At 46.8% G+C, this 27,163-nt stretch overlaps 1 protein-coding gene across 1 annotated transcript; it reads right to left on the bottom strand.

Annotated features, from left to right (window-relative positions):
• Positions 1 to 691: 691 nt before the first annotated feature.
• Positions 692 to 26,670, bottom strand: LOC132571908 (methanethiol oxidase-like). Its single transcript, XM_060238700.1, has 7 exons — positions 26,589 to 26,670; positions 17,462 to 17,518; positions 15,272 to 15,384; positions 8,031 to 8,216; positions 4,264 to 4,384; positions 2,004 to 2,186; positions 692 to 795 (listed from the first exon to the last, which is right to left on the bottom strand). Exons 1-7 carry the CDS (start codon positions 26,668 to 26,670, stop codon positions 692 to 694), a joined length of 846 nt encoding a protein of 281 aa, XP_060094683.1.
• Between the last annotated feature and the right edge of the window lie 493 nt (positions 26,671 to 27,163).

The raw sequence follows: 27,163 nt of genomic DNA, 5'->3' as shown, positions 1-27,163 counted from the left end.
GAGTTCACCATCTTGCAGAGGAGCTGAGGGCAGACTAGGAAGTGAGTTTTGAGCTAGCAGGTCAGGTTTTGCAAAGAAGCCCTTCGTTTTTTCTTATTCAGTTTCTTGGAATTGGCAGCAGAGCCAAGGTCAGCTGGGATCCAGCAAGGTTCTTTACCAGATAATGGACCTTAAATTGCCTTACCTAATACTATTTTGGAAACTGCAGGAGGAAGGGCAAGATTTCTGGACTGCCGACACAGGGGGGCACCAATTACATTTGAAATTAGCAGGAGAAAGAATCCCCATAACATTGCAGTTAATTTCAAAGGGTAGCCATATTAGTCTGCAATAGAAGAGCTGGATTAGAGTCTAGTACCAACTTAGAGACCAGCATGATTGGGGGGGATGAACTTTTGAGTGTCAAAACTCCTTTTGAAGGGTGCTGGTGACCTTGGGTAACTGGGACTGTCCACCACCACCCTCTCCGCTTCAGGCAAGAAAACTCAACCGGCCATTTTTATCACTGTTCATAAACAGTTGCTGATGTTCACCTGTGTCTTGTAGAAGTGAAAGACGATGCCCGAGACTGCACAGTTCACCATCCCATGTGCAGCATCGGGGTTGTGCAGGAACCGGACTGCAACAGGGGTGGAATCCTCCCCTAAATCGATCGACTGGAGAAGGCAGTGGGTGGTCCAGTCCCAGACATTCAGGCGACGACCATAGTGTCCTGAAGGTGGACAGAGACGGAAACTAAAATCAGACAGCCCATGAGCGACTGTGAATCCACTGGAGGTAAGAGGCTTCTGGTCACTGAGAAACAATTCAAGCCATGGTACAGACATCATGGTCCAGAAACCTCCTGGTCCTAAGAAGCAGCTGACTCTGAACAACCAAGACTTTGCCAGGGTTTGCTCTATGATCAGTGGCCACAGTGGAAAGGTGGGAAGAAGAAGCCGAACGATGGTCTCATGCCCCCTTAGCAAAGGAGGGGCTGAGCTGGAGGAGGTTAGACAGGATCTCATCATGCAGGCAGTTTGCAATGCAGCCAGTTCACGAGCACACACAGTTGTGAGGACAGAGGGCAGGAGGAGACCCATGCTCCCTTCCTTCCACCCTGGGCAGGCTGCACATGAAGGAGGCAGGAAGTGCCACCATTGGCTGAGGTGAGCAATGCAGCTGCCGTGCGAGATGTTGGTGGTGAGGCAGTTGCTGCCCTTGGTGGGCTGCCAGGGCATTGCTTTTGCCAGAGAAGGACAAGCAGCAGCAGGTGGCATCTGGCCAGCACCACCCACAACCACACTGGTACCAAGTAGCAAGTGAGGGGGCAGAGGGCAGGGGAGGAGAAGAGCATCCCTCTCCCACTCCACTCCTGGCCAGCAGGAGGGGGGCAGTAGTGACACCTCCTGAGACCCCCTTCATAAGTATATTATGTAAAGTCCAGTGGTTTTTAGCCAGCTGAAAAAGGATGCTCGTAAAACAGTTTTCAGGCTAGAAGCAGATAATAAAAATGGCTTCAAAAGATGGAACCCTACTGGAAAAATAAATGTTTCGCAATGCAGTTTTGGTCTTCAGTTTAGAGTGGTTTTGTTTGAATGACTCATCCCTTGTTCCAGAAAGTGGCTACCTCACAGGAGAAAGGTGTAAGCTCTTCTGTGTCCCACTGGGAAAAAAGGCAAAATATAGACACAAAGCAGAGGTCACTGAAGGTGGGATTAGAACTCCACGAGCAGGGCTAGAACTCCAAAGGCCCTCCCATTGTTGCCCCCCAAGTACCAAAATACAGAGCATCTCTGTTCTGCCCCAGACATAACAGCATAAGAGAAGCCATGTTGGATCAGGCCAGCGGTTCATCTAGTCCAACACTCTGTGTCACACAGTGACCAAAGCCCAGGTGAATGTCCTGCATTGTGCTGGGGGGTTGACAAAATGACCCTTGAGTTCCCTTCCAGCTCTATATTTCTATTTCTGGAAATAAACAAATATATAAATAAATGCATTCCCTTGTAGTCAAGCCTTACCTTTCCCCCTATAAGCTGGACTGAGCCCGGTGACGACGAATTTCGGAACCCCCCATTCACTGCTCATCATGATGTTGTGTCTTGGCTGGTACCAGAAATCACCACCTTGAGGGGCTGCTTGAGTGGGTCTCTCCCAGTTCCCCTTCACTTCAAATGTCTCCGCATCCAGCAGGACAAAACCACCTGGCAGAAAAACAAATTTCCTGTTCAAGACATGCACCCCATCCTGAACTCCTTGCTCAAGGGGTGGGATGAAAATGAAATCGAAGGGATCCAAAACAAATTAGGTGATGAATCTGTTCATTGGATCACCTTAAAAGGTCCTCCCGAAACAACTATGATCAACACCCTGATTAAAATTGTTTATACTTAAAAATTAAGTGCATGTGTTCAGAGATGTCAAGTTGTTTCCAACTTATGATGACTCTATGAACTGATGCCCTCCAAAATGTCCTGTCATTAACAGCCTTGCTTAGGTCTTGCAAACTGAGGACTGTGACTTCCCTGATGGAGTCAATTCATTCCAACCATCTCAATTTAAGCAGCAAGTATGAATTAAGTTGCGAGCAAATTCAGCAGCAAGTGCTTTCCTGGAATAGGGCTGCCCTCAGTCCCCACACAACTGCATGCTACCTTTTGAAACCAAAGGTTGGATCTGACTACACCAGGGATCTTCAACTTTTTTGACCCCGTGGGCGCCTTTGGAATTCTGACACAAGGTGATGGGGGCAGCCACAAAATGGCTGCCCCAGCCAATACAGATGGCCAAAGAATGGCTCCTGAAGCTTATCTTAATCAGAACATAAGAGAAGCCATGTTGGATCGGGCCAGTAGCCCATCCAATCCAACTCTCCTTGTAGCCAAAACCCAAGTGCCATCAGTGGAGTCAGAACTCCAGAAGCCCTCCCACTGTTCCCCCCAATCACCAAGAACACAGACTATCACTGCCCAAGATAGAGTGCTCTGTCTATCCCTTGTGGCTAAGAGCCACTCAGGGACCCCTGACCTGGATAGCCTAGGTAAGCCCAATCTCATCAGATCTCAGAAGCTAAGGAAGGCTGACCCTGTTGAGAACGTGGATTGGTGACCACCAAGGAATAAAAAACCTAAAAGGTTAATATGTAATTAAAGGGCCAAACATTAAAAACAAGCTGTAAAAAAATATCATAAACCAAAATACATTTATTTATTGTAGAAAGCAAAAAACCATTTAGGGGCCCATCATTAGCCTCTATCCTATGTACAATCATAAAACCACAATGGGAATAACCACAATGAGAACCCACTCAACTTGACCTGACACATTTCGACCTAGACTGGTCTTCTTCAGAGGTCAGAAAAGTAAGTACACATATTGGCTCATAATTCAGAATACAATCAACCAATACAATAAGACACTGGATGTGATATGTATGCCCTTGATTAGGACATAAGGCTGTAGAATAAGAGGCCTCAAGAATATCTTTATGCCTTTGTCACTTCATTGTAAGTAATTAACTGATTCTAAATATTATCTTTAAATAGCATGATAAAAATAATTGTTTACAAATTCACAATTTTTCTTTTTTATTACAGAAGTTTCCTTGTGGTCCAGCATTGTTCTATTGGTTTACTGTATTCTGACTTATGAGCTAATATATGTACTTACTTTTCTGACCTCTGAAGAAGACCAGTCTAGGTTGAAACGGGTCAGGTCAAGTTAAGTGGGTTCCCATTGTGGTTTTATGATTGTACACAGGATAGAGGCTAATGGAAAGGAAAGGTCCCCTATGCACGCACCAATCTGGGCCCCTAAATGGTTTTCGCTTTCTACAATAAATACATGTATGTTGGTTTACAATATTTTTTTAAAGTTTGTTTTTAATGTTTGGCCCTTTAATTGCATATTAACCTTTTAGGTTTCTTATTCCAGTTTTTGAGTTAAGTTTCTTTCCCCTCTTTGTTTTTCCTTGACCACCAAGGAATACCAGGGGCAGGGGGCAGAGGCCACCTCTCTGAAATGTCCAAGCCTCACTAGAGGTCACCAGAAAGTCAACCTTGACTTCCATGCACACAAACACATGCACACACATATATTTTAACAAATAATCTCCAATAGTCATTCAGAAGCCTTGCTGAGCCCTCACTTCCTAAAAGCACTTGGCAGGCTCCAGAAAAGGCCTCAAGGGACACCATGGTGCCCATGGGCACCACATTGGAGACCCCTGGTCCAGACCATCCTCAGCTGGGATTCCCTGTGGCAGATCATATCATGAAATACCTTTTCCGTTGCCACGCGGGTCCCCAATAGCACTGATCATGATTTCCCCGCTGCCCAGGCAGTGAGAGGTGTGCAGAAAAGCCAAGTCGCATTTCTGGAAAACTTCTTTCCCTTCAATCACCTGCAGAGGTAAAGGAAAGCACATTTGCAATGAAGTTGAGTTGATGCATCTTGTCCACCCCACCCCCTGCCGCCCTTAATCCAGGAGTCCGAAACCATGAAGATAGTTCCAGGAGGGCAGCTATGTTGGTCTGCAGAAGGAGACCTAGATTTTAGCCCAGCAGCACCTTAAAAACCAAGACTTTCAGGGGATAAGCTTTTGAGAGTCAAAACTCCCCTCAGATCTATCAGTACCCGACAGATATTGAGGCTTAATTCTCAAGAATTCACACCCTGAAAATCATCTTAGAATCATAAAGTTGGAAGGGACCTCCAGGGTCACCTAGTCCAACCCCTTGCGCAATGCACAGTGTTACTCTCTAAAGCAGGGGTGTCAAACATGCAGTCTGGGGGCTGAATCAGGCCCCCAGAGGGCTCCTATCAGGCCCCTGAGCAACTGGCTGTGGTCTGCTTCCTTCTCCCTCTCTCTTGCTTCCTTCTGCATCACAGCTTGCTTTGCCAGGCTTGCTCAATAACAATAACACAGGAGCTACAGAGCAAAACCTGCATTTTCTCAATTGGCTGAGCCTACTGCCTTGGAGAGGAAGAGAGGGAGGAAGAGCTTGCTTTGCCAGGCACAGCAGAGCTACTAAGCCAAACCTCTCTTCCTTCTGTTGGCTGAGGCTCCTCTCCCTCCTGGTCCGCTGAGGAAGGAAGGAAAAAGCCAGAGCTTCCTTTGCCCAGTTCCCTGGATTCCATGGGAGAAATGCAAAGGAAGCGTCCTTAAAACCGAGCGCTAATATTTTAAGGATGTTTTAAAGTTTTAAAATATATGTGTGTGTGCCTTTATAAATATATGTGTTTTTGCCTGTGTCCTTTATAAAGTTTATATCTCTGCTACCGGATCATAAATAGGGACACAAATGGCCCTGTCCAACCTGACAAGGCTCAGCCTGACTAAGATGTCAGATTCAGCCCTCATCAAATGAGTTTGACACCCTTGCTCCAAAGGCTTGAAAGTCAGTGAGATCATAAACTGAACTTCAGGATTGCCAGGAGACATTCTTTTGCCCCAGCTGAAGAAGTCAAATGTCACACCCAGAGGCACACAGGTGACCTGTGGGGGGGAGGGGGGAGGAGGAGGAGAAATCAAATGCATAATTATAGGATGGGGGAGGCTTGTCTTGGCAATAGTATGTGTGAAAAGGATCTAGGGGTCTTTGTGGATCATACACTGAACATGAGTCAGCAGTGTGGTGCAGAAGCTAAAAAGGCAAATGCAATTTTGGGCTGTATCAACAGAAGCAGGGCCAGCGCATAGGAGTAGGTCAGGTAGGCAGTCACCTAGGGTGCCACCTAGCCTACAGGGGCATCACCGGGTGTCCCCTCCCCTCGCTCTGCTGCTTTTGGCTTCCCAGGTCTGCGCAGACCCAGGAAGCCGAGAGCAGAGGGGCAGCGCATCAGTGTGTGCTCTCCTCCTAACCCACCTTCCCTTGCAGGGAAGGCGAGCTTAGAGGAGAGCACATGCCGACTCACCGCACCACCTGTACAAGCTTTTGTTGGTCTGGGGTCTACTGCAAGTGGTTCTTCTTGGAGCTGCTCTGAAAGACTGTTCACAGACTGCAGCTGGTATATATCACTGCAACTAGACTTCTGGGGCCAGCTCCTGGCAGCATGTGACCCCAGAATCACAACTATTACAGTGGCTACAGATCCATCCCCAAGTTCAGGATGTTGCTTTTGACCTTTAAAGCCTTTGATGGCTTGGGACTGAGTTATCTGAAGGACCATCATGTCCCGTATGTGCCTCCCCAGAAATGAAGATCACAAGGAAAGGCTCTCACAACTGTCCTGCCAATCAAATAATCTCATCTGGGGAACACACGAGACAAGGACTTTTTGGTGGCAGCCCCACAGATGGAACAATCTCCCCAGTGATTTACACCTGGCCCCCTCACTTTCAATCTTTAGGTGGCAGTTGAAAATGGTTTTATTTAAGACTGCACTGGCTGACGTTCAGTAGCACTCCTGAATAGTGATTTTAAATCTTGATTTTATGTTTTTAATATCTTTTATCCTGTGTGTTTTATCTATGTCTGTGAGCAGCCTTGAGCTTCATAAGGAAGACAGGTGGCTAATAAATATCATAAATAAATCATATAAATAACACTTTTGGACTCAAATTTTGTTCTGCTACCAGGGGGGTTCTTGTAGAAAAATCTCAGCAGGAACTCATTTGCATATTAGGCCACACCCCATGATGCCACCATTGTTTCCCACAGGGCTTTTTTATACAAAAAGCCCAGCAGGAACTCATTTGCATATTAGGCCACACTCCCTGATGCCAAGCCAGCCGGAACTGCATTCCCGTGCGTTCCTGTTCAGAAAAAGCCCTGTCTACTACAGACTGACATGGCTACCCACCTGAAACTATCTTCTTCAAGCAGAATTGCCAAGTCCGTCTGTTTCACCAAAGTAAAACAGGAGTCCAATAGCACCTTAAAGACTCCCAAGATCTATACTAGCAGAAAATATCATGGTTCTTGGCTTGGAGCACCTATATCTGAGCAATGAATGCTTGAGGCATCAATATCCATAGGAGATACATTTATACTTGAAATTACAAGCAACAGGCAGCAACCTGCATCATTCTCCTCTCCTCTGTTTTATCCTCACAACAACCCTTTGAGGTGGGATAGACTGAGAAGGTCATAAGATCCTGAGATTGTGAGAGGGAGGACAGGAAGGACTGCATTAGTGCTTTGTTCTCATGGCCCTTTCTTACACACCCAGAGAAATGCTGTGGTCACTTTGGCCAGGGATCTTGGAGGTTTTCTGCCATCTTCTGGGCATGGAACAGGGGTCAATGGGGAGGAGAGATATTTGTGAATTTCCTGCAATGTGCAAGGGATTGGAGTAGATGACTCTGGAGGTCCCTTCCAACTCTGTGGTTCTATGGACAGCCATGTAGTGCATACATTTGCATTTGGTGCAGTGCAGGGGTAGTCAACGGTAGCTCTCCAGATGTTTTTGCCTACAACTCCCATCAGCCCCAGCCATTGGCTGGGGCTGATGGGAGTTGTAGGCAAAAACATCTGGAGAGCTACCGTTGACCACCCCTGGTGTAGCGGTTAAGTGCATGGACTCTTATCTGGGAGAACCAGGTTTGATTCCTACTCCTCCACTTGCAGTTGCTGGAATGGCCTTGGGTCAGCCATAGCTCTCGTAGGAGTTTTCCTTGAAAGGGCAGCTTATGGGAGAACTCTCTCAGCCCCACCTACCTCACAGGGTGTCTGTTGTGGGGAGGGGAAAGGTAAAGGAGATTGTGACTGCTCTGAGACTCTGAGATTCAGAGAACAAGGTGGGATATAAATCTAATATCTTCTTCTTCTATGATTCTAGGGTGACTGGCCCAAGGTTACCAAGCCGGCTTCCACAGGAGAGTAGGGATTCAAACCTGGGATCTCACAGATCTTAATCTGGCCTTCTGGCCACTACACTGCACCGGCTCTAGATGCCATCGCTTGCTGCTTCCAACAGCCCAGTGCCAAACTTCCTTCAGCCCACTCCGCATAACAGCCTCCCCAATCCCCAATCCCCTTGCCCTCCTCCTCTCCCAGCTCCCCCTCTTCCCATGGCTCATTTGCGCTGCTCCAATGAAGTCATACCTTGTGGAGCCTGGGAGCTCTCTGGTCAGTCCCTGTGTCCACCACGTAAATGCGAGAGGAGTCCAGGGAAGGAAGGATCAGTCTGTTCCGCTTCTTGGTGGTATCCCCGAAACAGCTGCTGCAGGCATTCCACCCGGAGTGGTGGAGTTCATCTTCGATGTAAGGCATGGGCAGGCGGTGGATCACCTGTGGAGGAAAGTGGTATACATCTTAGAAGTCTTTAAGGTGCTATTGAAGCTGCTTTCCAATTCAAGTCTTTTTTTTTTTTTGCATTCTCTTTTTTAATTGAACTTTTAAAAAACGATATACAACAAGTGCAGTCAAATATTCACAAAATACTTAACCCTTTAAATCCCCCCTCCCCCCAGACAAAAACCTAGATTAATAATACATCTATACCATCCGGGGTCATTTTGTAGAAAAATAGGTGGTGGAGTTCATTAGCATAACTCATTCACATATGCCGCCCCCCCCCCCAGTCAAAAGCAACCCGATGCAAGAAAGGAGAGTCCCAGGTGAGCAAGACTAGAGATCCAGCAAGTCCAAGCAGGCCTTGCTTACTTGGGGCTCCTCTGGGTCACTGCTCCCCCCCAGTCAAAAGTCCAGTAAGCCACCTGCCACCCAAAATCACATAAGTGGAGAAAGGGTGGTGCTGGCTTCTCCAGGGGTTAATGAGGGCTGCTGGGGGCGTGGCAAAGCTCCTAGTGGCTGGCTCGCTGCCTGCTCTCCTAATCCGGGAATAGTTATGCAGCTGCATCTACTATTCAATGGACCAGGTAGGTGGGGAGAAAGAGGGGGAACAGTAAGAAAGGTTCAAGAGCTGCGTTCCTGTGAACTCCTGCTGAATCTGAGGCCTGTATACCATTATCCTAGGATCAGATTCAGACAGGCAAAGTTCAAGAAGTAGATACAACAAGACAATATGATCAAAATAAAAAGCTGCATAATAAACTCCCTACACAGAGAACACACACAGACAGAGTTCAAAAGAGCTCAGCTTATTGAATGCATGGAATATGTAAACATATGAAGCTGCCTTATATTGAACCAGACCCCCGGTCCATCAAAGTCAGTATTGTCTACTCAGATTGGCATTGGCTCTCCAGGCTCTCAAGCTGAGGTTTTTCACACCTACTTGTCTGGACTCTTTTTAGTTGGAGATGCCAGGGATTGCACCTGGGACCTTCTAGCTTATCAAGCAGATGCTTTACCACTGAGCCACTGTCCCTCCCCAATGCGCAGGGTGAACTAACTTCCCAGAAAAGGAAGGAGAATGGGGGAAAACAAACAATTAACAGCAAAAAAGTATACGCAATAAAGCCAAAATGCAATAATAGAGGAGTGTCACTGCTTTTACAATTCAATATAGATAGATCCAAGTAAGCAGCTGTGTTGGTCTGAAACAGCAGAACAAAGTAGGAGTCAAGTATCACCTTTAAGACCAACAAAGTTTTATTCAGAATGTAAGCTTGGAGTGCATGAAAGCTGACGTTTTGAAGAAAACTTTGTTGGTCTTAAAGGTGAACTTGACTCCTACTTTGTTTTATAATTCAAGTCACTGAAGGGCTGTCCCGAAGAGGAGGGCAGGGAGTTGTTGGCAGCAGAGGAGAGACCTCACAAGAATGGGTTTAAGTTAGGGGCAGGGACGTTCTGACTGGATATTGGGAAAAATTTCTTTACAGTAAAAGTTGTTCAACAGTGGAATAAGCTAACTTGCGAAGTGGTGAGCTCCCCTCACTGGCAGTCCTGAAGCAGCTGCTGGGCAAACACTCGTCATGGGTGCTCTAAGCTGATGCTGTATCGAACAGGGGTTGGACTAGATGGCCTCTATGGCCCCTTCCATCTCTGTAATTCTAACATTCAATCTAGGGTCCCCAAAGTGGTGCCCCTGGGCACAATAGCACCCGCCAACACTGGTGACCACCAAGTGTTTCCAGAAAGTTGGCAGGGCTAGGTAAAGATTTTGCCCAGCAAGGTTTCTTCCTGGCCACTGGAGACTGAACTGGCTATGTGGATTTGTGAAAATATTGCTCCAGCAGCAGGTGCCTCCAATGCACAAGGATCCTCACTGTGTGACTGAAGGTGAACTGCAGCGGCCATTTTGTGGCTGCTCCTGCCCCCCCCCCCACACACATACACATTGTGTCAGAATTCCAAAAGGGTTGGGGACCCCTGCTCCAACCAAATCAATCAGGTCCACAAAGCTCAGCACTGGAAGAAGAAGTAGAATTATTGCAGATTTATACAATGCATCTTACAATCTCCTATATCTTCTCCCCCTACAACAGACACCCTGTGAGGTGGGTGGGGCTGAGAGCACAGTTTGCACTTCATGGGCACAGCAAGATCTGTCTGAGGCCTCCTGGCTTTTTAACTGGAGGTGTCAAAGACTGAATCAGAGACCTGCCACATGCAAAAGCAGGTTCTCCACCACTTAAACATAACAGCAAGATGCTGATAAGACAATGAATTACAAACAAAGATAGCTGTGGTCTAATTATGCCGTACACAGCCGTGGGCAGAGTCATGCTAATTTTCTTTTCTCTTTCTTATCTAATCCACTGACACTGCAACTATCAAAACACCCCACCTAGCATTACGAGCTTGGATGATTCTTGATAAATTCAGGGCTGTTTTTGGGCATGTCACATTGCTCAGTCTGCAGAGCCAGCAATGCTACCTGTACCTTTAGGGGTTCATCTTGGTTTGGAAGAGACGCTGCTGAAAATCTTATTAAGCATTTCACAAAATTAACACAAAAGCTGCCATCAGGAGGTTGTAAATATGCAGCTTCAGCCCATCCGGGCCATTTTCTTATCTTGATTCAATAGATCCTGCTTTCCAAGAAAGTTTTTGTTTGTTCTTTTCTTAGAAATGACTTTTCATGGCCTCCTCTGAATGTTGCTCATGGGCTAAACAGAGAATGGAAATCAGCATCAAATCAAAGATATTCTGAAAAGGTGGCTTTTTTTCATTCGCTTTTTCAGTTGATCCAATTACATTGGTAATGTGCAGGACAGATTACTACAACACACCATGGGGAGAGTTGCCCTTGAAGATAATTTAGAAATTACAGGGGGGTGTTGTGTGTGTGTGCATGTCTGCAAGTCGCAGTTAACTTATGGTGACCTTGTAGAGCAGGGGTGGCCAAACTGTGGTTCGGGAGTCACATGTGGCTCTTTCACACATATTGGGGGGCTCTCAAAAACCCCACGACCCCATCAGCCAGCTTGGAGAAAGCATTTGTCTCTATATATCACCTCTCCAAACCAAGGCAGCTGGTGGCTTGGAGAATGCATTCAAAGTTAATGTTGCTTTCTTTCCACCTCTCCCTCCCCCATCTGCCTGCCTGACTTCTGACTTGTGGCTCTCAAACATCTGACATTCATGTCCTGAGGTTCTCACACATCTGACATTTATTCTATGTGACTCTTACGTTAAGCAAGTTTGGCCACCCCTGTTGTAGAGTTTTCAAGGGAAGAGACATTCAAAGCTGGTTTGCCATTACCTGTCACAACCCTGGACTTCCTTGGTGGTCTGCCATCCAAATACTACCTGGGGCTGACCCTGCTTACTCTGAGATCTGAGGAGATTAAGCTAGCCTGGGCAAACCAGGTGAAGGCAAGATATGTTTAGAGGTAGTTTGCCATTCTGGGCTCTGTGTAGCAACCCTGGACTTCCTTTGTGGTCTCCCATCCAAGTATTAATCAGGGCCAACCCTGCTTAGCTTCCAAGATCTGATGAAATTCGTTAACCTGGGCCATCTACATCAAGGCAAGAGATGTACGCAGGTGGTTTGCCATTGCCTACCTCTGAGTATTAAGAACATAAGAACACAAGAGAAGCCATGTCGGATTAGGCCAATGGCCCACCCAGTCCAACACTCTGTGTCACACAGTGGCAAATACACACACACACACACTGTGGCTAATAGCTAATAATATTAACCCTGAACTTCTCGGGGGGTGGGGGGAGGGGAGGTTTCCCATCCAAGGACCAACCAGGACCGATCCTGCTTCGCTTCTGAGATCGAATGAGGCCAGGCTAGTCTGGGCCATCCAAGTCAGGGTGCAGAAAATGAACCAATAAAGCCAGAAATAATTTAGTTGTGTTGACTTCCAAGTTGATCTTGGGCTGAGCCTGCTTCGGCGGGGAGGGCGGGATAGAAATCTAATAAATCAAACCAAATCAAAAGATTTGGTTCACTGCACACGACTTTACACTCACTGCACCGCATTTGTCATGTTGTTGCCCATTCACAAAATGTAGAGAAAACTTTCTGTAGTTCTTCACAAACCCTTCCTAAATAATTTGTTATCATCAACAAACTTGTCCAGTGCCCTGCTCATCCACTGTTCCAAATCTTTAGGAACAAATTGAATACCGCCAGTCCCAAGACCAAGCCTTGTGGGACTTCATTGCTCACTTCCCTCCTTTGCATGAACTGTCCATGTATTCCTACTCTCTGCTTCCTGTTACTTAAGACAATTTTTATCCATGGGATAAAGCTAAGCTTATTTAGGAGTCTTTGGTGAAGGATCTGGTCCAAGGAAAAAAAAAATCTGTAGTTAGATCACCTTTATCCACATACTTTTTAAAAAGATCTCCAAAGGCTGGTGAGGCCAGACATCCCTTTGCAGAAGCCATGCTGATTTTCCTGGGGAGGGACGGTGGTTCAGTGGTAGAGCATCTGCTTGGTAAGCAGAAGGTTCTAGGTTCATTCCCTGGCATCTCCAACTAAAAAGGGTCCAGGCAAATAGGCGTGAAAAACCTCAACTTGAGACCCTGGAGAGCCGCTGCCAGTCTGAGTAGACAATACTGACTTTGTTGGACCGGGGGTCTGATTCAGTATAAGGCAGCTTCATATGTTAATATGTTTTTTTCAGAAGACTTTGTTCCTCTGTGTGATTAACAATTCTGTATTTAATAACTAATTTCTCTGGAAAATCTGCTAAGCTATATTTCCAAGATTGCAGTCATTTTCTGCAGGGGAACTGAACTCTGTCATCTGAAGATCATTTGGAATTCTGGGAGCTCTCCAGACCCCACCTGGAGGCTGGCACCACTACAAGTTTCACTCCTTTATCGTCCAAGGGCTCTACCAAGCTGGTGTTCTGATCTATTTAAAGACATTCTTGGTGTTATTGCTAATGTTTTGCTCCTCACATTTTCTTTTTGCTCTCCTCAGGGCTTTTTTTGTAGCAGGAACTCATTTGTATATTAGGCCACACACCCCTGATGTAGTCAATCCTCCTGGAGCTTATAGTGGGCCCTGTACTAAGAGCTCTGTAAGCTCTTGGAGGATTGGCTACATCAGGGGTGTGTGGCCTAATATGCAAAGAAGCTCCTGCTACAAAAAAAGACCTGCATCTCCATATATTAGCCCAGAATCTGCCTCCCTTCTCATCCACTTCCCATAGGACTGCCAACACTAAACTGGGAAATTTCTGGTGATTTAGGTGATGACGCCTAGGGAGGGTTAAGTCTGGGAAGGGGTAAGACCTTAATGGGGATGTGATGTCATACAGTCCACCCTCCAAAGCAGCCATTTTTCCCCCAGGGAACTTATCTCTGTAGTCTGGAGATCAGTTGTAATTCCAGGAGATCTCCGGGTTCCACCTGGAAGCTAGCAATCCTAACTCACCTTCTGTTTTTACCTTGCCACACCAACCACCCAGGCTCCTCACGTGTAACTTAATGAGACCAGCTGCTGTCAGCCAATTTGTAGCTTGAGGCCCTTGGATCACGCTCTTGCCTAATTTGTCCTGGGAGGGGTGGCTGGCCTCAGGAGATGGTACAAGGGCTCAAAGCCAAGGGGAAAAAAAGCATCTTGTCACAGCCTTGGAGCTCTGATGGGAATCTCAAAACCTCTCAGAGTCCCATGGATCTGCTCTCATCTGGGACAGTCCAAGGCTATGTAAAATCATGACAAATCTGCCCACATCTAGAAAAAGGGCAAGAAACATCAAAAGAGCGCTGCAGGATCAGAACAATAGTCCATCTAGTCCAGCTTCCTGTCTCACACAGTGGCCACCAGTTTGTCTTGAGGGACAATAACAGGGCATAGAGGACAAGGTCTTTCCCTGAGAAAAACATCAGACGAGCCATGCTGGATCAGACCAGTGGTCCATCTGGTCCCCCATCCCATCTCACACAGTGGCCAGCCAGTTCCTCTGGATAGCCAACAACAGGGCATAAAGATGAACATCAGAAGAGCCCTACCAGATCAGAGCAATAGTCCATCTGGTCCACCATCCAGTCTCACACAGTGGCCAACCGGTTCCTCTGGAGGTCCAACAACAGAGCAGAGAGGCCAAAACCTTCCTCTTATGTTGCCTCCTGGTACTGAGATTCAAGGGATGATTACACTAGAGCCACAATGCCACATGATTACACAATGCCACATTAAACTATGTGGCATTGGCTTTCATAGTTTTGAAGAAGAATCTGATGAATTAATTAGTGTGCATTGGCGCTGTCAATGGATATCGGCTCTGGAAGTCTAACAGAACCTCTGTGTTTTCACTGAGGACTTCCAAAAACTGAGAGCAGTTCACACCAACCCTTTTAGACCTTTTTCGTGATTGCCTCAGGGGCAGCTGGGATGTCCTTGTTGAGAACAGGGAAATTCTGGTGTTCATTTCTGGTGGTGAAAACTGCTTTCAAGTGTGACCAACTTATGGCAACCTCTCATAGGGTTTCCCAGGCAAGAGACAACCTCGGACTTCCTTGGTGGTCTCCCATCCAAATACTAACCAGGGCCCACCTTGCTTAGCTTCTAAAATCTGATGAGATTGGGCTAGCTTGGACTATCCAGGTCTTGGCCAGAGACATTGAGGTGGTTTGCCGTTGCCTGCCTCTGTGTAGCAACCCAGAACTTTGTTAATGGTCTCCCATCCAGAGGTGGAATTCTAGAAGGGGCTCCTTTGCATATTAGGCCACACACCCCTGATGTAGCCAATCCACCAAGAGTTTGCAAGGTTCTTTTTTTTGTAAACTCTTGGAGGGATGTGTGGCCTAATATGCAAAGGAACTCCTGCTAGAATTTCACCCCTGAAAATCCCATCCAAATACTAGCCAGGGCTGACCCTGTTTAGCTTTCAAATTGAATGAGATCAGGAGAGGCTGAGCTATCCAGGTCAAGGCATGGTCATTTCTGCCCTCTCTTAATCCATCCCTGGAATCTGAGGGGAAGAAAGGCAAAGTAAAACATTCCCAGATGAAAAGATTATGGTCAGAACCTTGCAATAAGTTGGAGATTTTGGATCCACGTCCACCGTACCCAGGTAATCAGGTGCTCGGACGCCAGAGCCGGTTAAGATGCAGGGAATGTAGATGAGTTTCTCTTTGGGACCTTGGAAAGCAAAGAGGACATTTAGCAATCAAGCAGTTAGTGCTGGATTAAACCCTATGGAGGCCCCTAGGCAGTCAAAATTTTGAGGACCCCTCACAAATTATCTCAGAGTCGGCGTGCCCACCCCACAGCCTGCAGCCCCCACTAGAGCCTGTAGGCACCTTCTCAAAAGCCCCTTTAACAAAGCTGCAGGGGAGAGGCAGAGAGAGGCAAACTTGGCGACAACACCAGCAGCAGCCGCACCAGGCAAGTTAGGCAAAGAGCGACTCAGTTGCTGACTGCTTGTGCAGGCTGGGAGGGCTGCAAGCAGGGGAAAATGGGGGGTGGGGGAGCCAGCCCAGGGCCCCTAAAGGCATGGGGGCCCATAGGCCAGTGCCCACTTGGCCTAATTGTTAATCCGGCCCTGCAAGCAGTGGGACCATAGAAAAAGCAACTACAGCATTCTTGACTCAAGGCCCTCTCTCTCCTATAGGGCTGCCAAGCCACCGGTCCAGGCGGGGGTTCCCCTACCCAGGAGGTTCCCAGCCCACCCAGCCAACATTGGGCTGGCATGGGGAACCTCCACCGACATTGTCGGCGTAATGACGTCACCTGGCAGTGATGTTATCACACCGGCGATGGCACGCAGCAGCCACTCTAGGCGTTTCCAAGGAAACTCTATGGTTTCCCCGGACATTCTAGCCATTTGGGAGGGAAAACTCTATGGTACAATAGGTACCTCAGTGGGGTGCAATGCCACAGAGTCCATCCTCCAAACCATCCATTTTCTCCAGGGAACTGATCTCTGTTGTCTGGAGATGAGCTGTCATTCTGAGAGATCTCCAAGTCCCATCTGGGGGCTGGCATCCCTAGTCACAGTTGACTTATGGTGACTCCAGAAAGGAGTTTTCAAGTCAAGTGAGAAGCAGAGGTGGTTTGCCATTGCCTTCCTCTGCAGAGTCTTCCTTGGCACTCTCCCTTCCAAGGACTGGCCCTGCTTAGCTTCCAATATCTGATAGGATTGGGCTACACTACGCCTTTCCCCATCCCCTCTAAAGTACTATAGGACTTGAATCTAACTGTCCTTCAGTCTCATTTCCCTCCCCAAAACTGAGGACACTGTGCTGGTCCTTATTAGGCCTTCAGAGGACTATAAGATGGTCTCCTTTCTTTTCTAAACTGGTGCACGGCTGAAACAGCTCTTTTGAAATTGCTGGGAAGATTGGCTGCCAGAATTTTGACCCAGAATGTGACAGAAGCATTCCTGATAAGCAGTAGTCCCCTCTAAGTTGAGTTGGTGTGAGCTAGCTCACGGTTTTTTAGCCACCAGCTCACATTTTTTTCTTCTTAGCTCAGGAAGGATGGCCCCAGAGTAAATTAATGTATGCAGGAGCCAAATTGCTTGCTCACATATTTAATGTCAGTAGCTCACAAAGTAGAATTTTTGCTCCCAAGATTCCACAGCTTAGAGGGAACAAGTAACTGAAGAACCAGGAATTTTGACCGCAGGATCCTTTTTCATAAGGCAGCAGAGCAGACTCAGCATCCAATTCCAAAACTCTTTGATGTTCCCTTGAACCCTAGGCAGATGATGAACAAAATAGCAGCTTTATTTGACTATCACACTTTTTCTCCTTAGGGTGAGAAGACAGAAAGTTCCCAGGGGAGCTGATGCCAGGGAAAACCTTTCCAGAACAGCTGCATTGTGGGAGGGAGGGCACTCTCCAGAACAGGGGTCTTCAATGTGGGGCCCACCGACACCTTTCTTTGTGCACATTAAGTGTATCTAGAAAGTGGGTGGGGCCAGAAGGGGCTTTTGCCCAGCAAGGTTTCTGATTGGCTGTGCAGGGCTTTTTTTTAATGTTGCTTTGGCAGCTGCCACTGCAGCACAAGGATCTTTACTGTGTTATTGAAGTAAGTGGTGTCAGCCATTTTATGGCTGGCTCTGCCTCCTGTGTCAGCCATTTTGTGGTCATGCCCACCATGCTGTGTCAGATTTTCAAATGACCCCATAGGCTCAAAAAGTTTGGGGACCCACTTCTCTAGAAAGCACCCTTCAATTGAGGCTCAAGTGACCTCAGTGGTCAAAAGGGCTTACCTTTCATGGCATCCAGAGGTGTTGCATACCCAGGCCCGGTTCCACATTCACAGTCTCCTGTGCCATTTAAAGGGGGGAGGGAGAAAAAAGAAGAGAGACTCATGTTATTTTCAAAAGAACGTAAGAAGAGCCCTGCAGGATCAGACCAATAGTCCATCCAGTCCAGCATCCTGTCTCACAATGGCCAGCCAGTTCCTCTGGAGGGCCAACAACAGGGCATAGAGGCTGAGGCCTTCAGAGGAGGAGGAGAAGGAGATTGGATTTATAACCTGCCCTTCACAACCCAAAGGATTCTTTCTCTTCCCTTCCCCTCCCCACAACAGACACCCTGTGAGGTAGTTGGAGGTGAGAGAGCTCTACCAGAAACTGCTTTTGAGATGAACAGCTCTGCAAGAACTTGTGACTGACTCAAGGTCACATCAGCAAGTGCATATGGACAACTGAGGAATCAAACACGATTCTCCCAGATGAGAGTCTGCACACTTAACCACTACACCAAACTGGTTCTCTTTGGGATGCAGAATGACGTTATGTCACTTTGGGAAGATTCTCCATGATTGCTTCTCCTAGGGTGCTCAGCTAGGATGCTGTGGCTAAGAATATCAGACTGAGCCCTTTGTAGTTTGCCTTCTAGAGGCACCAGATGTATGTCTGCTAGAATGTCATTGTCTTTATTGTTTTTTTCCAGTTCACTCTTTTTATCTTTAAGAACTAAACACCATCTTAAATAAATTCTCTTAAGCATTTTAAGAACATAAGAGAATCATAGAATCATAGAGTTGGAAGGGACCTCCAGGGTCATCGAGTCCAACCCCCTGCACAATGCAGGAAAATCACAAATACTGCCCCCTACATTCACAGGATCCTCATTGCTGTCAGATGGCCATCTAGCCTCTGTTTAAAAACCTCCAAGGAAGGAGAGCCCACCACCTCCTGAGGAAGCCTGTGCCACTGAGGAACTGCTCTATTGGTCAGGAAGTTCCTCCTAAAGCTGAGCCAGAAACCTTTGATTTAATTTCAACTCATTGGTTCTGGTCTTACCTTCTTGGGCCACAGAAAACAATTTCACACCATCCTCTATATGAGAAGCCATGTTAGATCAGCAAAGCCACACTGGATCATGCCAATGGCCCATCCAGTCCAACACTCTGTGTCACACAATGGCCAAAAAAACCAGGCACCATCAGGAGATCCATCAGTGGGGCCAGGACACTAGAAGCCCTTCCACTGTGTCCCCCCAAGCACCAACAATGCAGAGCATCACTGCCTCACACACAGTTCCAACAATACATTATGGCTAATAGCCACTGATGGACCTCTGCTCCATATATTTATCCAATCCCCTAATTTTAAAACTGTGTCTTCTTTGTTGCTGCTTAAATCATGGCATTCAGGAATGCTGACTCTGCGGCTTCATGCTACTAGGTTGTGTGTCTGTTTTATGTCAAACCCCTTGCTGACAGGCTTGTGTCAAGTCTAAAGGTGAAACAGTCTGTGGAGGGGGGGAATTGGCATTACCTGTGGCGGGGGGACTAAACAGAAGAGGGTTTCAGAGGGTAGCAGTGTTCATTTGCAGCAGAACAGTGAGAAGTCTAGGAGCACTGTAGAGACTAACCAAATATGGAGGGGGAGGTTTGAGTTTTTAAGAGTCAAAGAGAAGGAGGAGGAGGAGACTGGATTTATACCCTGCCCTTCACTACCCAAAGGAATCTCAGAGCAGCTTACAATCTCTTCTCCCTTCTCCTCCCCAAAAGAGACACCCTGTGAGGTGAGATTTTAATCCTGCCCTACCTTACAAGTGGGCTCAGAGCTGTTCACAACATGACATCAAACAGAACATACATTAAGCCAATTAAAACAACACATTAAAACATTTTATCCATAATTAATTTTTTTACTGATTTTATATAACCTACTGGCCACTTGACAAATGATTTCTTATTTCAGCGCAAGCTGGGCTCATGCCAGAGAAGGCAGTGACAAACCCTAATTAGAATAGGTCAGCCCAGAGGTGAAATTCTAGCAGGAGCTCCTTTACATATTAGGTCACACCTGCCTGATATAGCCAATCCTTCAAGAGTTTACAAAAAAGAGCCTTGTAAGCTCTTGGAGGATTGGCTACATCAGGGGGTGTGGCCTAATATACAAATGAGCTCCTGCTAGAATTCCACCCCTGGGTCAGTCCCTCCTGGTGCCCTAGAAGAAGGGTATCAGATGAAGGGAGTATTGACTCCCAAAAACATAGACCCCCTCCCCAAATTCTGTTGGTCTCTGCTATGAAATTCGAATGAGAGAAAAACCAGTCTCCAGAGACTGTAAATTTTTCCCTACAAACCCAAGTTGTGCTGTTCAGGACCTTAAAAAGGTGTTGATTGATGATTGATTATTTACTTCATTTGTACCCCACCTGAACCAAACTGTTTTACATCATTCTCTCCTCCATTGTATCCACTCAACAGCCCTGTGAGGTAGGCTAGGCCAAGAGCCTTTGACTGGCCCAAGGTCACCCAGCAGGCTTCCATTGCAGAGTGAGAGATTTGAACCCAGATCTCCTCACTCCCAGTCCTGCTGTAACCACTACACCACACTGGCTGTCAAAGCTGGGGGGGGGGGGTGAATTGTACCTTGTGTGGGGTAACAAAATCTATTCAGCTGGCTCTGCCACTGAGTGCATTGCAAGACAGCCAACCCCTCCATTCCCATCTTTCCTTTTTTGCCCACCATTTCCTCCTGCAGGATTCTTTTAACTGGAGATGCTGAGGATTGGAGCTGGGTCCTTCTGCAAGCAGGGCAGATGTTCTACCACTGAGCCACAATCTGAAGCTGCCTTCTACTGAATCAGACCCTTGGTCCATCCAGGTCCCAGGTTCAATCCCCAGTCAATATTGTCTACTCAGACTGGTCAGTATTGTCTACTCAGACTGGCAGCCGCTCTCCCAAGTGTCAGTTAGAGGTCTTTCTCATCACCTACTACTTGGTCCATTTTAATTGGGAGATACCAGGGATTGAACCTGGGACATTTTGCAAACCAGGCAGATGTTCTACCACTAAGCCATGGCCTCTTCCCAAGCGTCATTGTAATCAGGTCAGCTCTCCATCAAAGTCAGTCTGTCTGTCTGTCTGTCTATCATTGATCATCAACCTATCATCTATCTGTCTATCATCTACCTACTTGCCTACCTATCTATCCTCAGGGACCCGAAGTGGCTTCCACTGTTCTCCTGTCCTCCATTTTATCCTCACAATAACCCTGCGAGGTAGGTTATGCAGGGAGTGTGTGATTGGTCCAAGGCCACCCAACATGGATCTCCCAGATCATAGTCCCCCTCCTCATCTCTACAACAGACTGCCCCTCAATGACCGCTATGGTTATAGAGGGCCAGAGCAGTATAGTGGTTAAAGCATTGGACTAGAATCTGGGAGACCCAGGTTCGAATCCTCTCTCTGCCTTGGTAGCTTGCTGAGTAACCCTGGCTAGTTTCCCATTCTCAGCTTAACCCACTTCACAGGGTTGTGGTGAAGATTAAATGGAGGAGAGGAGCACAAAAAAGGTAGGGTGTGAATAAAGTAATTAAAACAATGTAAATCAAATAAAGATAAATCGAGATGTGGAAGCCGGGGAAGGTGAGTGGCGCAACACAAGAACGGGGACTTTCCCTGTTGCTGGCCTCAGGTGTCCAGCCTGCCAATGTCTTGGGGATCTCTTGAAAGTTGGCAAAAGAGAAGAGGCCAGGTACATCTGAGGGTCCATCAGTGCCAACAGCAGCCAGGCAAGAATGGTGGACTCCAATTTGGAAAACAGAGTTTGAGTCCCCACAAGAAACCTGCTGGGTGACCTCAGGCCAGTCTCAGTTCCCTCAGAACTCCCTCATCCCCACCTGCCTCACATGGTGCCTGCTGGGGGAGAGGAAGTAAAAGGGGATTGTAAGCCACTCTGAGACTCTTTAAGGTAGAGAAAAGTTGGGTATAAAAACCTTTTCTTCTTTTCCAGCAGAGTATGAAAGTTCAAGTCCACCTCAGTCACTGTTCCCCCCCACCCCACACACACGCCTCTTGTGAGATGGGCCCTTTCTTACCTTTCTTATCTTTACTTGACATTTGTGGGCTCAATCCCTTCACTGGCTGCCATCCTTTCACTGACTTCTGATATATAGACATCTCTGCAGTCTGAGCTTGTACATCTGGCAGCAGAAAGATGCTCGTTGTCCCCCGCGCATATCTGAGGGGATCTTATATACATAATGATGTGGGAGGAAGCAAGAGAAAAGCTGTGGTTCCAATTTTTTTTAAAAAAAAAACCCTCAAGCTTTGAAGGAAAGAGCTGACACCAAAAATTGGAGAGGGATGATCTGTTTCCCTACCTTCCATTCAGTCCATGTGCAGAGGTTGGTGCTCACATGCCCTCCTGAGATAGAAAACTTGAGGTGAAAAGCCCTTTCTCTTTTATTGATAAGATAAAAACAAGATTTCGATTCTGGCCGGTCAGGTTTTTCCCTTTGTAATGTACTAATAAATGGTGCTATAGTACGGATGGTGCACAGAGGGGAAATGGTTGGTACCGATTTGTACTTTCAAAGGATGTGACACACGCCAGACTCCATTGCAAGTCCTCACACAACTTCCAGCTGAAGCCAGGAGATCTCCCAGAATGACCACTGATCTCCAGAATACATAAACCATGTGTTTGTTATTCATTCAAAGCATTTATTTCACTTCTCCTGGCTGATTTGGAAGGTGGACTGCATGGCATTATACCTGACTGAGACCCCTTCCCTCTCTTAAACCCCACTCTCCTAGGATCCACCTTCAAATCTCCAGGTGTTTCTGAACCCAGAGTTGGAAACCCTATCCAGACCAATTGTCAGAGCAATCACTGGATCTTTTTGGAGCAAGTCCATCTTCAGTTGGAACTAACAGGGTCTTTGAATGGATTTGACCATGTTCTCTCTGAAGATCCAGTAGCACCTTAAAGACTTACAAAGTTTGTGGCAGGGGATGAGCTTTCCTGGGTCCCTGCTCACTTCTTCAGATACAGGAAGAGTGAGCAGTGACTCATGAAAGTTCATCCCCTACTACAAATTTTGTTATTCTTTAAGGTGCTCCCAGACTCTTGCTTTTTTCTACTGCTACAGATAGACCAACATGACTACTCATCTTGCTCTCTCTGAGGATATTTGGAGAATTCGTGTGGGGCTGTTTGGAATTATGCCCCCTGGTTTCACTCCCAAATCTCCAGAAATTTCCCAGCCTGGAGTTGGCAACCCTTACTCCAGATATCTGGTCCTCTCTGAGAAGTTCAAGACCCTCTCAAAATTCGATAGAGTTCACCCTCCAAAGCAGCCATTTTCTCCAGGGAAATGGATCTCTGTAGTTTGAGATCATTTGTAATTCCAGGAGATATCCAGGCTCCACCTGGAGGTTGGCACACCTATGAAAAAACACGTTCCTGCCATCTGTTGTGTGCTGCCAGTGAAGGCAAAACCAACAGGATTACTGACCAGCAATTTTGTGTGTGTGAAGTGCCATCAAGTTGCTTTTGACTTATGGCTACCCTACCATTTAATTTCTTCAAAAACATCCTCTCATTAACAGCCTTGCTCAGGACTTGCAAACTGAGGGCAGAGGCTTCCTCAAGGCTTTTTTTCTGGGGGAACACAGTGGAATTGAGTTCTGGAACCTTTTTGTGGAAACAAATTTATCAAAAAATGTTTAAAAGTTCGTGAAGGACATCCATATTCTCCTTCATTTCCTTTTGAAAGTTCCAGCACCTCTTTTTCCAGAAAGAAAGCCCTGGGCTTCCTCAATTTAATGAATCCATCTCGCATTGGGTCTCCCTCTTTTCCTGCTGCCTTCAGCTTTTCCTAGCAAGACTGTCTTTTCCAGTGACTCTTTTTGTCTTCTCAGAACATGACCAAATTACATTAGTCAGGGCTTTTTTGTAGCAGGAACTCCTTTGCATATTAGGCTACACTCCCTTGATGCAGCCAATTCTCCAAGAGCTTACAATCGGCCCTGTACTAAGGACCCTGTAAGCTCTTGGAGGATTGGCTACATTCGGGTGTAACCTAATATGCAAAGGAATTCCTGCTACAGAAAAAGCCTTGGCCTCAATTTGGTCATTTGAGCTTTTAGGGAAAGTTCAAGCTTTATTTGATCAAGAACCCATTGATTTGTCTTTTTTGGGGTTCATGGTATCTGTAAAACCCTCCTCCAATGCCACATTTCAGGTTTACTTTCTGTCAGAAATGCACAGATGTTCCCTCGGTTTTGCCCTCAATGGGTTGGGGTGACAAATTATTATGCGCTGAAATTTTGACATTTGACAGTTCCCCCTGAAACCATTCATTGGGGGGTGCATAGTCTGTGAAGGGAACCATTATGATTGCCAACTTCAGGTTGGAAAATCCCTGGAGATTTGGACATGAAACTGGTGAGGGCAGGATTCAGAGAAGGGATGATGCCATGGAGTTCCCCCTCCAAAGCAGCCATTTCCTCCAGGGGAACTGATCCCTATAGTCTAGAGATGAGCTGTAACTCCAAGGGATCTTCAGGTCCCACCTGGAGGCTGGCATCCTTATGTGGGGGAGGTCAATGGAACTAGAGTTAATAAAAGATGACATGATATCATGCACCCACAAGTGCCCAAGGCTTCCTTTTGGCTGGGAGAGAGGATAGGAGGGGTTAGGATTTCAAAGAAAGAATGAGAAAAAACCCGACACCGTTGCTATTTTTTCTTCAAAGGTTTTTTTACCCCAGGAAAAATGACAACGTTTCTCATGGAGACTGTTCTGTTTTCTCAAAGTCATTCTTGTTCTCCAAGAAAAAGATCACAGACAATTCCTCGCATCTTCCCCTTAGGCTTATTTTCATTACGGCTGCATCTTCGGTGTAATGTGGTAGCCCAGATTCCTGATGGGATCAAGTGATTCTTCCCATCACTGGAGCAAAGCCAGAAAAAAAAGGATTAAATTAAATTTCTCCTCAGTAATGAATCAACATGACTCTGCAGATGCTTTCAACCACTAACTTGTTAAAAAACTGGGGCTGTGGGTCAGAGAGTGAAGAGGCTTGGCCCAAAAGCCACTTCTCAATTAATTTGGCTGAAAGCAAGAGTTTCTTTCAGAATTACTGCTGTGTACTCTTAACTTAGCTTGCATCCTGAAAATCTTGTTAGATAGGGAGGCAAGGCAGTTCAATGCATTCTGGGGGAGTGGAGGTCTGAACTGAGTAAAACCAAGGCTGGATGCGGGTGGGCAGCTTGATGTAGTGATTAAGTGTGCTGACTCTTATCTGGGAGAACTGGGTTTTATTCCCCACTCCTCCACTTGCAGCTCCTGGAATGGGCTTGTGTCAGCCATGGCTCTCTCTCAAGAGTTGTCCTTGAAAGGGCAGCTGCTGTGAAAGCCCTCTCAGCCCCACCCACCTCACAGGGTGTCTGTTGTGGGGAAGGAAGGTAAAGGAGATTGTGAGCAGCTCTGAGACTCTGAAATTCAGAGTGGATGATGGGATATAAATCCAATATCTTCTTCTTCTATGTGCACTGGAGGTGTCGCCCCAAAATGGAGCAGACAAATCATGTTCACACACTCCCACATGAGGCACCTGTATATGGGGGGGGGGGGCATTGGCATGTTCACACGGTTGTTGTCTGACATCCCCTTAGCAGAGTTTGGGACCCATTTCGCACACAGTTTACCCTGCAGTCATGTTCCTCTTCTCTGCGCAGCGTCCGTCAGATTTCCCACTATCTGTGCCAGAATTACAGGAAGTGTCGCGGCTTTCGCGTAGCAAATGTAAGCAGCTAAAACCCACTTTACGTTTGCTACACGAAAGCCTCGACACCCCCTCACCTCAGCTACTTCTTAAGAAATAGTAATAGTGTTGTGTCCTAGGTTCAAATGGAGAACTGTTACTTTTGGAGGGAAGCTGAACAAGCCAAGCTTGTACTCCACACCAGGGTTCCAGAGAAGGCCTAAGCGTGCCCAATCAGGGGAAGGATTGAAACATAAGTAGCCAATCAACATCTAGGCTCATACTGTACCCTGATAGGCCCTTAGGCCTCTGTAAATAGCCAATCCATGTACATAGTTAAGGTCCAATCAGAAGGGGGCAAGAATTGTATAAAGGAGCGGGAGGTTTGAATAGAGCTCAGTCTGTGTTGGTGTTCCTGAAGTAAAGCTTGCTGAAATCACTCTCCGCCTCTGGTCTCTTACTGCGTCGACCCCAGTACTTTACAAATAGATTCAGCTAAGACATCATTGCTATAGAGCAAGCAGACTTCAGGGTAGGAAGATCCACCTCTGATCATTGCTTAGTCCTTCAACATCTTATTGAGAAGTATTTCAATTCCTTCTTCTACACAGATTTGTTGACCTTAAGGTCGCATTTGATTCAATTTCTAGGGCCAAACTGTGGGGAAAATTGGAGGTGTCCTCCATTGATAGAAAGCTCTTCTTTTTAATCCAATATCTTATTGAGCAGGAACACACAGGAACACAGTTCCAGCTGGCTTGGCATCGAGGTATGGCCTAATATGGAAACCAGTTCCTGCTGAGCTTTTTCTACAAAAAAGCCCTGTGCAAAATAATGGTACTGTCAGAGAGTGTGGCCTAATATGCAAATGAGTTCCTGCTGTTCTTACTTTCCTCAGAGTCAAATGTAATTAATTGGGACACCTTACAGAATCTTTTAACACCATGAAGGGAGTCAGACAAGGATGCCTTCTTGCTCAGCTACTTTTTATTTTAATCACTAGTAATAGGGCCCATTGTGGGAGAAAATACAGGGGAAAAATTTGCTGTAGGTGAGTGTTGTGGCAGTGGGGCTAGGGAGGGAAGGGAAAGATAGAAGGAGGCAAGATATGTCAAGAAGGCAGCAGATGGGAAGGGAAACAGAGACAGTGGGGAAATATGGGGTAGATTATCTGAGGAGGTGATTGAGTATGAAGGGATGGGAGGCAAAAGAGACGGTGTAGATTGTGTTCCATCTCCTCCCCCCCTTCCTTCAGCTTCTTCTTAGGAAAAGGACAATCTTTCTCCACAGTGGAGACCAAGGCAGCTTACATCATTTTCCTCTCCCCCTTTTGATCCCCACAATAACCCTGGGAGGTAGGTTAGGCTGAAAGTACGTGAGTGGTCCAAAATCACAGCTTTCACAGTAGGAACCTGCGTCTGGCAGACCCTTGTCTGAAGCACTGACTGCCACGTCATAGCGGCTGTCATAGGGGGGCTGCTGCTAAACAGAAGCAAGCAGCCAGACGTAGTTAAGTCATGCCAGTCAGGTGGCATCAAGTCACTCAGAGTGTGCTGCCAGGCCTAGGGTAGAAAACCTCCAGGTGGAGGCTGACGATCTCCTGGTATCAAAACTGAAATCCAGACAGTAGACCTCTTTCCTCCTTGAGAAAATAAGTGCTTTGGAGAGTGGACTCTATGACAGCTGGGGCTTCTCCCCTCCCCAAAGTCTGGCTTCCATAGACTCCACCACAAAATCTCCAGGAACTTTCCAACCTGGAGCCAACAACTCTAGTCAGGACTGGCCCCAATGGGCTCTCCCTCAAAGGCCAAAAGAGGCCTGGAAAGGGCCTCCCTCTCAATTTACTGACAGAACCAAGTTTGATTGGAGGGTTGCCAACTCAGGAAATACCTAGGGAGTGGAGTGGAGCTGGGAGACTTTGGGGACAGAGCCAGGAGACTTTTCCATTCC

The sequence above is a fragment of the Heteronotia binoei genome, chromosome 5, assembly GCF_032191835.1.
Source record: "Heteronotia binoei isolate CCM8104 ecotype False Entrance Well chromosome 5, APGP_CSIRO_Hbin_v1, whole genome shotgun sequence".
Lineage (NCBI taxonomy): Eukaryota > Metazoa > Chordata > Lepidosauria > Squamata > Gekkonidae > Heteronotia > Heteronotia binoei.
The sequence above is the reverse complement of the archived record's forward strand: the minus strand, read 5'-3'. Positions and strand labels throughout refer to the sequence as shown.